The following is a 16,453-nucleotide window of genomic DNA, read 5'->3' as shown; positions in this document are numbered from 1 at the left end:
ATCATGACGTGCCTAGAGCTTTGCGAAAATTATCTCATCTTCATATATGGCCTTATTTAATTCTTACAGTAACTGCTCTGAAATATAAGCCCAGCTATGTGTGAACATAAGCCTTGTCCACTGTCCACAACACCACCTTGCCCCTCACCTCCAGGCCGTCTTTGCCGGCAGAGACAAGAACAATAAGGCATCATTTCATGCTGTGTTGTGGTGAGAGGTTCTGAAATTGTTTGTCATTTATGAGAACTGGCAGAGCCATTCGCTGCCCCAGAGGTTGGTTAACTGTCTACTTAACAAACACCACAGTGATTATCAAACACCCACAACAAGTTAAGTCAGGCTGATGTCGAAGAAAGAAAAGAAAATGCTGACAGTTTCCCCAGGGTGCACCTGCGCAATTCTGTGCCCCCTGAAGGAGTGAGCCACACCGCAGAGCACAGCAAGCTGTGGTCCTGGGCGAGGGGAGCGGGGAAGGGGGCGGTCCTGTGTCAGAGATGAGCGTTATCCAATCAGGGAGAGCGGGTTACTCCAGAATCCATGCCTGGAATCCACACCGAGGAGTCAGCAGAACTTGATTGGAATTTTGGCTCTCCTACTTACCCGTATGACTTCAAGCAAAATTCTTATGGCCAGCTGCCTCAAGCTGCTTCATCTGCAAAATGGGAAGATAAATTTATATATATATATATAAATATTATATATATAATATAATATATATAAGTATATAGGAATATATGTGTGTATATATATATTCTGCTTCCTTTTCCCCTTTCCCCTCACTAATTGGGAACAAAAGAAAAAAGATAAGACGACACAGTTCTCATGATGAATCCTTATGCTTCATAGCTCTTTGCCCCTCTAAATAGATCCCAACATCATGCAAAATCTAGGAAGCAGAAAGTTTCCATCTTCGGCTTTATTTTTATTTTTTTCCTCTACCGATCTCCTTTTTGTGCCCTAAGAAAGATGCTGATGGGCCAACCGAGGCAGAGCCTGCAACAACCATAAAGCATCTTCCCCGTGGGGGTGAGGACGTAGGCTGGGCCCCAGGGGCTCTTTTCACCCCTCGCCCGCCAGCTCAGGGCCGCGTTTGTTTCCGCAGGGGCTTTCCGAGGCGTGTGCAAGAAAATTGATCACTTCCCCGAAGATGCTGACTACGAACAGGACACGGCTGAGTATCTCCTGCGTAAGTTCCCCCTTCGCGGGTCCCCCCGGGGAGGGGTGGGCGAGGAGGGCTGCCCTGAGGTTGTCCAGCTGCCTCTGAGTTTGAGGCTCCCCAATACCCAGCCCCAGAAATGGATACGTGCAAAGAAGCTTCAGGAAAATCTTTGCTGCTAGACAGAGACATTCAGGTGGTTCTGACATCTGAATCTCTTTCATTTCAATGAAATAGAAATAGGAAAAAAAAAAAAAAGGGAGCTATGTCAAAACTGAAAAGTTCTTTTTAGTCTGCTAAGGAGGAAATCTAAGGAGTTTCTTCAGCTTGAATACAAGTTTTCACCTTCCCCAGAGGGCTGATTTGAGGTGCTAATGGGCTAAGTGCTAATGGGTGAGGTGCTAATGGGCGAGGTCCTAAGAGGCAAGGCCTGGGAGAATAAAAGCAAACCAAGGTTCACCCCTCTTCAGTTTCAATCTCATTGGGGCAGGACCAGTGTCTCCCCCTAGACTGTCTCAAGGTCAGTAACCCGGATATGACATGGAACTGTCACAAACGCAGCACGTAGGAGGCAACAGTGTGCTGGCTTAGAGCAAGGGCTCTGGATTCTGGTTGACTTGGGCTTCGCCCTACTAGCTGGGTTGGACCTGGGCCAGGCTGCTTTACCTCTCGTCTCTCACCTTTCTTCATAGTTGGCAATAAAGATGATAATGTCATCCATCTGACAGGGTCATGAAAATTAAATAAGCTGATGCACATTACGCTTCGCCCGGGGCCAACATGTACTCACGAAGCCATATGTGTTGGCTCTTTTCTGGGGCATGGGATGAGCAATGGTCAAGGCCAGTGGCAGCCACAGGCCTGACATTAATCCAGGCACAGAGAGAATTGGGGATTTAATGTAATTTAGATAGAATTTCTTCAACAGGGAGGTGTGTCAAGTTCACGCAAAAGAAAAGTTCTAAGGCATTGACTAACTTACTATTAGAGAGTGTTAAATGTAACATTTTTTTAAACTGCTGTTATACATAAAAACTTCAAGAAATTGTGCTATTCGGGCTGTGCTTGTAACTCGTAGCTCAAGAAGAGTGTTTTTACAATTAAAATCATTTTTAGCTCTACTCATGCTTGCTAGTCTACAGATGGGCAGTGGGTCTATATATGAGCTTTTAATCGCATAACAACGTAAGTGGTGTGAGGAGTCAATTTGAAAGAAAGTTATTTCTAAGCTAATTTTTAAAACATAAACATATTATTTCTCTTTGTTCAGTCCTTATCCATCTACTAGGATTTACCCAAATGCCAACTAGAACTTATATGAGCAGCTTCAAAGGATTTGATGTGGGAATAGAGGCCACGTTTAGAGAGGTAGCTTGACCAAAGTTTGGGGTAGATTACTTAGACCTCCTTTTGAGGATGATTTTAAAGTCATCTCCAGTGGGGTTTTACCAGAGTGACTGTAGTTTTTGTTTTTCTTTCCTATTTTGATGTTGGCCCTGCTGGGGACTAAACAGAACTGTGACCTCTATTTCACAACTTGCAAAACTGATTTTCATTTCTTCCAAGAGATCCATCGCTTTTCCGACAAAATATATTTCTCCCCTCTGGGAAGGTGGAGGTCCTCACCATCAGCCACAGAACCAAGTTAAGGAGGGACCTTCCTGAGCACACGAATTTCCTGCAGGGAACTTTGGAATCCCCGAGCCAGTCACGTGGCGCCAGGGTCACACTCCTGCAGGGGTCTCCGGGCCCATCCAGCACACGTGCTGCCAGTTCCTGTTGCGACCACACCCTGGTGGGGTGGGATTCTGCACATTGATTATTCTGCTATTTCCTCTTTCTCATGTGTGGATAGGGAGGCTGCAGCTTAAACCTATAGCAGAAGGTTTAATCAGGGACTTCCCTGGTTGTCCCACTGCAGGGGGCCCGGGTTCGATCCCTGGTCGGGGAACTAAGATCCCACAAGCCCCGTGGCACAGCCGGAAAAAAGAAAAAAAAACCAATCCAGGGTAAACTGAGTTAGGAGAGAATGGCAGCAGAGCATGTCCTGTGTGAGACTGACACCTGTAGCCTCAGTTTATAGAACCTGCTCTTATCTCACTTGTGGGGTAGAGGTGGGATCTGGCCACCAATTGGTTGCCAAGTGGTTCCTGCACCACATGAGAAACAATCACATTCCCATATCTCATAGCCACACGTTTCAAATATACACAACCAACACAATTCAGTAGCTTCCAATGTTCAGATCATCTCCTTCGGGCATAATCATACTTTAATCATACTTCGAAACTAAAACAAATTTTTTTAAGGTGCTCTCCTTTAATCGATTGAACTCATCACATTGAATATTCAAGCAATTCCCATCAAGTACACAATGCAAATGATCGCTTTAAAGATTTGTGCACGCTTGAAATCACTGGGGACAGACCCACCCCTAATATTTGTGGGTCCCAGGGCCAAGGTTCACATGGAAACCCGTAGGTCATATGTGTAAGTATTTAGAAGTTATAAATAAGCTATGGCCACCCAAGATCCCAGCGCCTACTTCCCGGGGATCCCCCCTTGACCTGGGGGCTAAATGAACCAGGGGGCCAGCCCTCCCTCCTGCAAGCCTGTGTGGGAGCAGGGAAGCACAGAGCAAGCCGGGCCTGGGCCAGGGCTGTGACTGACTGGCCTGAAGCTAGGATGGGGACTGATTTAATCACGCTCCCAGGGCTCAGGGCAGCCAGGATCCCTCCCCCTACGCCTCACTTCTCCCGTCAAGGTTTCTAGGCAGTTTGAAGCCCCTTCCAAAACTTCCCCATTGCAGCAGGGACAGTTACTGGGACCCTGGTCTGCCCAGACCCCAATGGTGGGGGACTTGGGGTGGCCATCCTTAAGCAAAAGCTAGAACTCTTTCATTTTCTTCTCCTCATGAAGAGAACCTCACCCCTGTCTGCTTCCGTCGGCCCCTCACCCCCGTTCTCCATCGGCCCTCCCAGGCAATCCCCGTAGGCTAAGTCAGCTACCAAACTTGCAGAAAACTCTTCCCATAAAAACAAACAGGACTTCCCTGGTGGCGCAGTGGTTAAGAATCCACCTGCCAATGCAGAGGACACGGGTTTGAGCCCTGGTCCAGGAAGATCCCACATGCCTCGGAGCAACTAAGCCCGTGCGCCACAACTACTGAGCCCACGTGCCACAACTACTGAGCCCGCGTGCCTAGAGCCCGTGCTCCACAACAAGAGAAGCCACCACAATGAGAAGCCCACGTACCGCGAGGAAGGGTAGCCCCCGCTCACCGCAACCAGAGAAAGCCCGCGCACGGCAACGAAGACCCAACACAGCCAAAAATATATATATAAATAAATAAATAAAAATGAAAAACGAAAAACAAACAAACAAAAACAGTCCTGGTGTTGTGGAAACCCAGTCCTCTGCATTCGGAGCGTGAGCACCGCCACGCAGTAGCAATAGGAAGGGCTGCAGCTGAACCCACAGGAAAACACACAATAAATGCAGGGACATAAAGTTCTGAACACTAAGCTTTGAACTTCCACGCCGAAGATGAACCAACCACCTTCCTGCTGCTCCACTGCTCCTCCTGCACGCGTGCCGTGCCTTTAAAGATGCCGCTGCCGGCTCAGCGGCTAAGCACCAGGCATGGGAGTCGTCCTCAACAACCCTTTCTCTCATATCCCACCCCCAATTCTGTTGGCTTTACCTTCAGGATATATCCTGAGTCCGACACCTCTCCCCACCTGTCTGCCACCCCAGTCCAAGGCACAGTCAGCTCAGCCCTGGGTTCTTACCATCCTTTGAGCCACACCGGCCCCATCCTTCAAGAGCCCCACACCTGGCTCCATGCTCTCACTATCTTAAAATTCTTCTTCTTCTTCTTTTTTTAATTTGCCTTTGACGGTCATCCTTTATTTTATTTTTTCTTCCAGTTTTATTGATATATAAGTGACATACAGCACTGTATAAGTTTAAGGTGGGCAGCATAATGGTTTGACGTCCATACATCATGAAATGATGACCACAGTAAGTTTAGTGACCATCCGTCATCTCACGTAGATACAAAATTAAAGATATAGAAAAAAGTGTTTTTTCCTTGTGATGAGGACTCAGGATTTACTGTCTTAATTTTCATATATAACATCCAGCTGTGTTAATTATATTTATCATGTTGTGCATTACATCCCTAGTACTTATTTATCTTACAACTGGAAGTTTGTGCCTTTCCTCTAATTCCCCCTCCCCCCAGCCCCACCTCTGGTAACCACAGATCTGATCTCTTTTTCTATGAGTCTGTTTTTTGAAGTATATCTGATGTACAACACTACGTTGGTTTCCATTACACAACATAGTGATTTGGTACCTCTCTACGTTTCAAAATGATCACCATGATAAGTCTAGTTACCATGCCATCTTGAAGTTCTTAATACTTTTGGAACAAGAGGCCTTGCATTTTCATCCTGCACAGGGCCCTGCAAATTAGGTAGCAGGTCCTGCCCGTCATCTCTATTAGAATGTAAGCTCCAAAAGGGCAGGACCTTAGCTCTTTTGTACCTCAATGGACACAGAATTTATCCAACTGATATTCTGGCCCAGGTGTTCCAGGAAATACTCTTATACTGGCTGGGTAAAAACTGGGATCCCCACCTGAAGGTCCCTCTGCCCCAGAACCTTAGGGCCTCTCTGTGATCCGGCAGCTGAAGAGTTAACACATGGGTCTCTAGGACGCTGCTGCTCCAGCCCTCAGCCAGCGTCCCCTTCGTCCCCTTAGAAAGGCAGCACCTGCACCCTTGGGGTGGTTAAACATTTCCACCAGTACCCCAGGACACAGCACAGCACCTGGCATTTGGTAGGTGCCCGAAAATATTGTTGAATGAATAACTAAATTCATTTGCTTATTCAGTGACTAAATGGGTATCAAATGGGCATTGCCAGACTCAGTACTATGCAAATGTAGATGTGTGCTGGGACAGACTCTGCGTTTCGGTGAACAGCTTGTGATCTAATGGGAGTCCCAGGATGCCCTGTCGGCTATATGATTTGCAGGGCCCAGTGCAAAATGAAAATCCCGGGCTCCTGGTTCAAAACGCAGGCAAAAAAAGCTATTGCCTTTCTTCTGCCATCTCTCTCTCCATCTGTCATGGTGTCTTTTATTTGCTATGAAATGTCACACTCCCTCCATCACGGAAACACTCAAGGGGTGAGTGCATACCCTCGCAGGTGCCTAGGGCTTTCAGCCAACCCTGGTTCTCCCAGCGTCCATGCCCAGGCCCACACCACAAGCCAAGGGTGGCAGTGGTCTCTGGTTGGGGCGGGGGAGTGAGCAGCTGAGGACCCATCCCACGGAGAACGGGAGGTGGGGAGGTGATGGGGGGTGGGATGTCACGTGAGTAGAGGCTCCAAGCCCAGGGCGCACGCTCCATTGACCCATCAGACTTACTTATAAAACAAACATTCAAGATAAAGCTATTAAGAATTTCAGGATGGTGACTGAAGAGCATTAACCTCAAGCACAGGGCCCTGAGCGACCGGACTGGTCTCGCACCCATGTTAGATGCAGGCTCTGTCCTCCTGCTCACGGGCTGTCCTCCAACCAGGCACCCCCGTGCCAGCGGAGGGGGGGATCCCGGGGCTGACTGGGTGCAGGGGGAACCCTCTCTCTTTCTCTCCGCAGGGGCTGTGAGGGCCTCCAGCGTCTTCCCCATCCTCAGTGTCACGCTGCTCTTCTTCGGCGGGCTCTGCGTGGCAGCCAGCGAGTTCCACCGCAGCAGACACAACGTCATCCTCAGCGCGGGCATCTTTTTTGTCTCTGCAGGTGAGCATCTGGGCTCAGCCCTGAGAGCATCACAGACACCAAACCCAAGCCAGGGCCACCAGGACAAAGCAAGGCTATTCAGGGTTCCCTCCAGGGAAGGAACAAGAAAACGTTCAACTTGTGCGTTAAGAATGAGAACCAAAGACTTTAATTAGAACCAAAGATGCTGACATTCTAGCTGAGAATGCACGGAGGGAAGATGAGGAGAAGGTCAGCTTTGGGGGGGGGGGGAATGACTCATAAGAGTGTGCACGTATATGTCGGCACATAGTGGGCAGGGGGCATGTATGGTGTGTGTAATGTGTGACCTGAGAGATGGGTTCAGTGTGTTTCAAAGGGGTCCATCTTTCTGCTCACTTGGACATCGTCATACACTATCTCTGACCCTTTGAGACCTGTGTTTGCTGGTTTAACTGTTGTTCACAGCTCTTCAAGCGCACAAATCCTCAGACTGTTCAAAGCATCTCTGGGAACAAGGTAAAAATCAGCAGCCCCAGATGCTCTCGGGGAAGACCTTATCATCAATAGCAGCCTTGACCGGAAGGTGGCACAGGGTGGCAAGAAGGATGAGGCGGTCCCCAGGAAGAGGTCCTATTTCTGCCCCCTCTCTCCCCCCTTCATCTCCATCCCTCCGCCACCCTCCTCATCATCCTCTCTGCCCTCTGGGTTTCCACTCCACCATCGCTTTACAATCTCTTCCCACCCCACCCCTCAACCAATGCCATCTGGATGAAATGCTTTAGAGACGCAAAGAACAAGGTGGGGGTGGGAGGGAGGGGAGCTTGACTCTTTGGTGATGACCTCCAAACTTTGACCCATAACGGCAGAATATTTACTGGGGTAGGAACAGTGGGGAGGAGTATAAAATGGTGGGTGAGAGGGGCTTACCTTCCTGGATTTGAATTCTGGCTCTACCTGTGGAGCCTTGGGAATGTTACCAAATTCCTATAACTTGGTTTCCTTGACTTTAAAATGGGAAATAATAATAGTACCCATTTTATAGGGTTGCTGGAAGGAGGTTGAACATAAAAATCACAATTATTTTCTAGTATTGGAAAAGCAACACCATATAGTTCCGAAGTTGGAAGCCCAGCATCCCGGCCTCCTCCGAGATCTTGCTCAAGTTTCTTCCCTACTGTTTTCCCTTCTGTGAAATGGGAAAGGTGGATGGCATCCAGCTCTGAGTCTCTGGGAACCAACTCAAGCAACAGACCTGGGGGAAAGCCGCCATCTTGTCAGGAGAATAAGATTAGCCCAAAGGTGATGCCCTGTGTGGACAGGTGGTAACAGCTGGTAAACCCAGGGACTTGTGTTGCTTTGAGGCACGTTCTAGTTGCTGGTGGCCCCCTCCAGACCTCCTGGGCTCTGACTGACCCAGAGGATGCTGTGTTGTGCTGACATGAGGGTTTCCTAAACAGGAGAAGATCATTCTTTTGTCCCCCAAGGGGATTGTTGAGGGAGAGTGTGTCACCAGCAACCTTCTTCTCACAAGGGGTGTTGTGAGACATGGCAGGTAGATTAGACACATGGGAACCGGGGAACATGAGGGGCAGCAGCAAAGCCCTGAGGGGAAGCCAGAAGCTGGGGGTCTCATCCTAGCTATCCCCCCACCACTGGTCTCCCTGAGGACCCTGAAGAGCCTCAGTTTCTCCACCTACAAAGTGAAAATTTGGGAGGATTCAGCACTCCCTAAGGTTCTTTTTTTGCTCAGTTATTCTAAAGTTCTGTGGTTTCAGGCAAGCAGTCAACAACCCTTTATTGAGTACCTACTATGTGCCAGGCACTGGGCATTATGCTCAAGACCATGGGCTCTGAAGCCAGGCTGCCTGGTGCAAATCATGGCTCTACCGCTTCCCAGCTGGGTAACCTCAGGCAAGTCTCTTAACCACTCTGTGCCTCAGTTTCCTCATCTGAAAAATGGGGATAATAATGGCTCTACCACTTAAGGCTGTTCAGAGAATTAAATAGTTGGTATATGGAAAGGGCCTAGAACTGCATCTAGCCCGCAGTAACTGCTGGATGCATAATAACTGCTACTATATACATTGTACCATTTAATGCTCATGCTGATGCAATTCACCAAATATGCACAGTGCTCTTGTTTGGGTCAGGCTCTGGGCAAGGAGAGGAGGCCATAGTAATGAACAAACCTAGCCTAGGTCTGCCCTTAGGGAGCGTACGGTCTAATGGTTGGGAGAAAGTGATTACCCACTTACATCTAGTTCTTCCTAAGCTTCTAAATCCACCCATGGCCAAGAGACAGTCCTGGGTTCAAATCCCACCTCTGCCATTTCCCAGCTGTGTTGACTTGGAAAGTTATTTATCTTCTCTGTGTCCCAGTTTCCTCATCTGTAAAAGAGGGGTGGTTTTTTTTTAAGCAGGCCTGTTGCAATGATTAATTGAGATCACGCACATACAGACTTTGCACAGTGCCTGGCGCACCATCAGTGCCCTAGAAATAAGTGGCAACTCACTTGGCTTGCCGCTTCCTTTAACCTGGGCTGACATCCGAGCCTCTCTTTGAGCTTCTTTTGTTTATTCCCAGCAAGACTTCCTTTCAGGGCTTCTCACACTTTGCCACCAAAATTCACCTGTGGGCAGAGGAGAGCGAAAACGGGGCCCTGAGAAGTCAGGGGGCATCACCAGAAGCCACCTTCCGTGAGCTGAAATGTCTTTGAAGTCTGTCTCCCATTTATACTTAAAAATTCATGTGAATTCTGCTCTCTCCTCATTATATTCATGTTCATTTTAATATAAAAGAATGTGTCTTCCCTACTCATCTTCAAGCCAAATTGACACTCTAGAAAGAGGAGCCATTTTTCATCCTGTGGTTTCCTGCAGCCTGACACAGGGCTGGCTGCGTCAACCCCCATATTAAGAAATAGCTCAGTGGTTAGAACTCGCTGCCTACCTGCTGAGGGCCTGCGCTGGGGAAGGCCAAGAGGAGACAGGGAAGAAACAGACCTTGGCCCTGCCCTCTGACGGGTAAGTCCTAGATGGAATATGGCCAGAGATTGTATTCAAAATATGAATTCCCCTTAATGCATGAGCACCAGCCAATCAGAACGATAGCACTGGAGCAGAGTGGGGTGGCCCTTGCTCTAACCCTTTGGTTGCTGGACTCCAGGGAGATCTTGGGGACCCCCAGAAAGAGTATGGGGCATTCAAGGAATGGAGAGGATACTCAGGAGGCCACTGGAAATGGTTATTTACCAACTGGTACTGGGAAGTGTAATGAGAAACAGCTTCCATTTAGAACCACCCTACAGGCGGCCCGGATTTGGAGGCAAGGAGACTCCAGGTGATGTACCAACCTCCCTGAGTCATTATTGGTATCAAAGCCCGGATGAGACCCTTAAAGCGAAGGACACAAAGAGACATTCTACCTTTGGAGCAATAATGTGAGAGTAGTAGTCACAGATGAGGGCAAACCCCAGGCCCTCAGTTTCTATTGTTTCTTCTTACTACTCCTTGGAGAATCAATTTCTCTCCAAGCGACTAGTCAGCTCTTTCCAGGGCTATTCCGTTGGCACATGGGGACTCTAAGTCGGCAGACCTTGTCTACTGGGGACAACAGCTTCATGTTCCCCAATTCTTGATGCTTGAACAACAGATAATCTAAAGCATTATCGTATCCTGTGCAGATAAAAAGACTTAGCTACTGCACCTTCCCCATTCGTTCCCCAAACTGCAGCTCCAGACCCATATATGTCCACTCAGCAACCACATTCCGACTCTCAATAAGCACTTCCAACCCACCTCCTCTTCTCTAAGCCTATTCTCTCTGCTGCCTCTTATTTTAGCTCAAGATACCATCAACCTCCCCTTCATCCAAGCTAGAACCCTACTAGTAAGTCACTCTCAACTCCATTGTCAATCACCTTTCATCTCCTGATGTTCAGAACCTAGCTTAAATGTCACCTTGTTTTCAGAACAAGGGGGTTTAATCATTCTCTCTTTCTCTCTTTGCTCCTGAACCATTTCATATGTGTCTCTGGAAGAACCCTTACTATATTTTGCTATAATTGCATTTACATGTCAGTTTCTTCTACTAATGGTGAGGAACTCAAGGGCAGGGATCTGCATCTTGTTCATTTTACCGTCATCATGACTTATTGCTGAAGATTAAGCTTTGAGGGAATGAATTGCTTCTAAGGGAAAGTACATGCATTCTGAATTCTACTGCACTTGCTGAAAGAGTAAGGTGAATTCTCTAGCTGAACGCTTCCCACCCAGAATGGAGCGGCAGAATTCTTCATTTCCCGAGAGACAGACCCTGCAAGAAGAGCTCAGCAGCTGGATTTCCTGGCCATAAATCCATTCTCTTCTCTCCCTGTTGACTCCACATTTTTTTTTTTAATAGATATTTCCAGCCTCAAAGTGACAGTTACTTCTGAGGTTTATAAAGGATGTATTTTTCTTTCCCCTTCTCTTAGGGTTAAGCAACATCATCGGCATCATAGTTTATATATCAGCCAATGCTGGAGACCCCGGGCAGCGTGACTCCAAAAAGAGCTACTCCTATGGCTGGTCCTTTTATTTCGGAGCCTTCTCTTTCATCATCGCGGAAATTGTAGGAGTAGTCGCCGTGCACATCTATATAGAAAAACATCAGCAGTTACGTGCCAAATCCCACTCGGAGCTCCTGAAGAAATCTACCTTTGCTCGCCTTCCACCCTACAGGTATAGATTCCGGAGGCGGTCAAGTTCCCGCTCCACAGAGCCCAGATCCCGAGACCTGTCCCCCATCAGCAAAGGCTTCCACACCATCCCTTCCACTGACATCTCAATGTTCACCCTCTCCCGGGACCCCTCAAAGATCACCATGGGGACCCTCCTCAACTCCGACCGGGACCATGCTTTTCTACAGTTCCACAATTCCACGCCCAAAGAGTTCAAAGAGTCGTTGCATAATAATCCGGCCAACAGGCGCACCACGCCCGTCTGAACTGACTTCTGCCCTCTGCCCTCCACCCCAGCACAGCCCGGGGGGAAGTGGACAGAGGTGTCTCTGAGGTTGCATGGCATGGTCCTCGTGATGGTATTACTTTTTACAAAGACTGAAACCAAATGGACTCAGCCCTCTCCCACAGTTCGCCCCTCTCCCTCCAGGTCCTAACCCCTCCGTCCCTCCCTGACTTTTCAAGCCAATCCCATGACATCTCTCTCTGTGTATCTGTGCCAGATGTTTTCCTTTCTTCCTTCTTTACTGGAAGGACCTCCACATTCTTCCCTCCTTGGAAGAGGACTTTACTCAAAGTCACGGGTGGTGGCTGGGGGGGTGGCGGGGGGGATCTCCGAATCCCCCGACTTGTGCATAGTTGTCCCCATTGTCCACTCCAAATCCTCAGGACACCAACGGCCCAGGTGGCCCTGAGGGAGGCATTCACCTTTCTGTGTTAGAAAAACATGCCCAGAAATCAAAGATGTCAGAGCCCTGAAGCAGCTACTGTAATAAGCACTCACATATTAAAGGTTTTGCCTTGTCGTAACCAACCGAGCTGGGGTGCTTTGTTTCTTCTGGGTAATTCCTGCACAAATTTACAAATTCATTTGCCCTGCCCTCAGACTGCCTCATGTATGTGTTAGAAGCTGAGCTTTGCTCATCCACACTCTAGCCACTAGGAAGGATCCTCCTTTACCTCTTGAGGCCAGCAGGGTGCTCCTACAAATGTCAGAGTCTGTGTGTCTCTCACCTAAATCCCGGGAAGCTACTGGGGGCAAGCATGTGTTCAAAAATCTGGTTCTGGCACCCAGTAGCTCTAGGACCTTGGGAAAACCCACCCGACCTTCAAACCTCAGTCTCCTCATCTGTAAAATGGAGCATGGTACAGTATTCTCCTCCACAGAGTTGTGAGGCTTAAATAAAACTTCATGTGTAAAATGATTAGCACACTGCAAATAATCAATTTGTATATTTTTAAATTTTTGGATGAATTCTGGGTAGAGTGAGCATTATCTGAGTTTGGGCTGCCATAACAAATACTATAGATCAGGGTGGCTTAAACAATAGACACCTATTTCTCACAGTTCTGGAGGCTGGGAAGTTTAAGATCAGGGTGCCAGCACATTTGGTTCTTGGTGAGGGCTCTCTTCCTGGCTTGCAGACAGCTGCCTTCTCACTGTGTCCTCACTTGGCAGAGACACTAACTCCATCACAAGGGCCCCACCCTCATGACCTCATCTAACCCTAATTACCTCCCAAAGGCCCCATCTCCAAATATCACCACATCAAGGGTTAGGGCTTCGATAAGTGAATTTGGATGGTGGGAAGGGACCCCATTCAGTCCACAGCAAGCATGATTGCGGGAAGATAGAAGCCAAATGGGAGTTATTCTTTTTGGGGGGGAAGGGTGTACTTTGCACAGGCTCTGAGAGGCACAGGGGCGGGGGGTAGAAAGTGGAAGGACATTTGAGTATTTTGAAAAATTGATATCAGAAAGCATGAGAAGGGCTTCCCTGGTAGCACAGTGGTTAAGAATCTGCCTGCCAATGCAAGGGACACGGGTTCATGCCCTGGCCTGGGAAGATCCCACATGCTGCAGAGCAACTAAGCCCATGTACCACAACTACTGAGCCTGAGCTCTAGAGCCCGCAAGCCACAACTACTGAGCCCACATGCCACAACTACTGAAGCCCGCGTGCCTAGAGCCCGTGCTCCGCAACAAGAGAAGCCACTGCAATGAGAAGCCCGCGCACCGTAAGGAAGAGTAGCCCCCGCGCGCTGCAACTAGAGAAAGCCCGCGCACAGCAACGAAGACCCAACACAGCCAAAAATGAATGAATGAATGAATAAATAAATAAAAGCATGAGAAATGGATGTCACCTCTGCCCACAGTGACTCCTGGGGTGCTTGTGGCGCACGCCAGCTCGTCACACCTCCAAGGAGCTTCCCACTTCCGGGTTCAGTCACTCAAGGGGGCAGAGTTATGGTCATAGGAGCTCATGCTTACCTGACACTGTTGGTACCTGGTTGTGTTCTGCAACCTTACACATATTGTACCATTTAACCCTCTAGAAATATCCCCATTTTGCCAAGGAGGAAACTGAGGCCAGAGAGGGTATGTGATTGCCCACACTTCATCCCTGCTACAAGCTCGAAGTCCTGGGAAGCCAGTCACGTGCCTACACTCACACCCTCGGTGAATTTTATTGTAAAGCGCAGACTAGTAACAATTTGTTTTGTTTGACACTTGAGAGTCATTGCATGCAAATTACACCCATACATCAAATTACCTCATTGAATCCTTAAGACAACCCCAAATGTAGTAGGAATTATTATCCTCATTTTGGCAGGTGAGGAAATAGAGGCTCAAGAAGAGTATCTTAGGGGCTGATGAACAGAGCCAGCGTTTAGAGGCAAGCCTCTGCTTCCTCATTTGACTGATTTCCTCCCTCTGCCAGAATTTCCCAAATGTCAGTCATCTGAGTTCAACCGTTGCGAAGTGTTTCACATCCACATACCACATTAACCATTATTTATTTGATGTTTCTCTTTAAATTGACTCATTTTTTACTTCAATAAATATATCTTGAAAGTGAACTTTATATCACTACTGTAAAAAAGAAAACTGGAATTGCTTGCTGTAAGCAAATGGTAACTGGGAAAATAAATACAGTAAAAACAACACAATCACACCATATTCTAGCTGCTGCCTGTTCTAAGCCGAAGGCCAGCTGCCTGCTCTTTGTAAAAAGGATATAACCAAAATGTTAGAAAGATTAGTTAAGATACTCTGGCACCAAAGAAGACGCTTGCTTTGGCTTAATCAGGAGAACCAGAAAGGGGAAAACCTTCTCACTAATACTTCTCTCTAATATTGCAGCTGTGTCACATCAAATTACCTCACCCCACACTTTGGGAAAAGTGGCTCCAGGCACCCTTGGAGGGGAAGGATCTGGGAGATGGAGTAAATAGGTGATGAATACTGTGAAGGGGAAGAAGAAGCAACCTGCAGCCCTGGGAACTAGGAGTTTGTCAAAAACAAGGCATCTGGGGAGTTGATCGGGGATGGGGAGAAAGGTCCCAGGGGCTTAACTAGCTGGGTGTCTGCTCTGGAGACCCAGTATGGAGCCTTCTGCAAAGGCCAGAGAGCAGGAGGAGGGAAGCAGGCACCTGATGCCTGGAAGGACCCCCGCACCTCTAGGTCTGCTCCCTGCAAGGTTTTGGTGCATGGGCCGTCAGAGTGCCTTTGCTTGAAGACTGATCAGCTGGACCCAGCTGGCTGACATCAAATAAATATTCATATCAACACTCGTGGTTCACAGCCAGGACCCCAGGCAATCCTGGTCATCCAATCCTCTGTGAAGAGTATTCACATTCACTAGGCTCCCACTGTGTGTGCCAAGCAATGTGCCAGGAACTTCTCTTATTTTGTCTCATTAATCCTAAAATTCGAGGTAGGTACTATTGTTAACCCATTGGATAGATGTTGAAACTTGCAAGAGAAAGCAAAGCAGGTACTCCAACCTAATTCCAAAGTCTACGCAATAGCCGCTCACTAATCATCTCTGGTCACACTTCTCAAATCTCTTGCTCCATCGCTGAGTTCCCAACCTCCTTCTCCCCACAATGCAGCTCCCTTTCCCAGCCCACTCATTTCTGGACCAGCAGCATCCTACGGCCAATCTCAAGACCAGAACCTTGGGGTTTCTCTTTTATGCTTCTCTATTCTGCGGCCCCCAGAGCTGATCTTTTGCCAAGTTCTTCTCTACCGTTCGAGAGGGCATAACATTCAAGCAAGCAAACTCTGCAGCTGCACTGCCCAGATCTGAATCCCAACTCTGCATTTATCAGCCAGAGAACTTTCACGAGATAATCTCCCTGTGCCTCAACTTCCCCAGCTGTAAAATGGACACAAAAATAGTCCTCACTCCATAGGTTTGTGGTGAGGATTCAATGAGCTTATTTTCATAAAGCATTTGGAACTGTACTTGAAACACAATAATCACCGTATAAATGTTAGCTATTATTATTTAATACTGTTCACAGATTTACGTTTTTCCTCCTGGGCCCTTTCCCCCTTGTTTTCCAGATTGTGTTGACACTCTTCTGCTCTAATCAAGGCAGTGTCCACATAGTTATTCCCAATTCTTTAGCTTTGTCAATGCGTATTATCCCTGCCTGCAATGTTTTCCCTTGTCCTCTCCAAATTCTGTCCATTCTTCAAGGCCAAGATTAAGCCTCATCCCTTCCATGAAGTCTGTAGTGATTCCTCAGGCCACATAATCTCTCACTTTGTGGCATTCATTCATTCACTCACTCACTCACTCATTCATTCATTCATCTAGCACTTATTACTGAGTACCTATTATGTGTCAGAAACAACCATAATCCCCACAGATATGACCACTGCCCTCATGGAACTCCCAGTCCAGTACTAAACAAGTACTAAAGTCCTAAACAAGTAAACACACAAATCAACATCATTTACAATTGCGATCTGTGTCATAAAGGGAAGGTAGAGAGTAAAAAGTACACAGGC

General features: G+C 47.8%; 1 protein-coding gene across 1 annotated transcript in view; it reads left to right on the top strand.

Moving 5' to 3' along the window:
- The window catches only part of CACNG3 (calcium voltage-gated channel auxiliary subunit gamma 3), an 87,063-nt gene extending 74,874 nt beyond the window's left edge, over positions 1–12,189 (top strand). The window contains exons 2-4 of the mRNA XM_007186311.2: positions 1,103–1,186; positions 6,828–6,968; positions 11,405–12,189. Coding sequence (XP_007186373.1) covers positions 1,103–1,186; positions 6,828–6,968; positions 11,405–11,916 — 737 coding nt within the window. The 3' untranslated portion in view covers positions 11,917–12,189. The remainder of the gene's footprint in view (positions 1–1,102; positions 1,187–6,827; positions 6,969–11,404) is intronic.
- The last annotated feature ends 4,264 nt before the right edge of the window (positions 12,190–16,453 follow it).

Source organism: Balaenoptera acutorostrata, chromosome 15, assembly GCF_949987535.1.
Source record: "Balaenoptera acutorostrata chromosome 15, mBalAcu1.1, whole genome shotgun sequence".
Lineage (NCBI taxonomy): Eukaryota > Metazoa > Chordata > Mammalia > Artiodactyla > Balaenopteridae > Balaenoptera > Balaenoptera acutorostrata.
The sequence above is the reverse complement of the archived record's forward strand: the minus strand, read 5'-3'. Positions and strand labels throughout refer to the sequence as shown.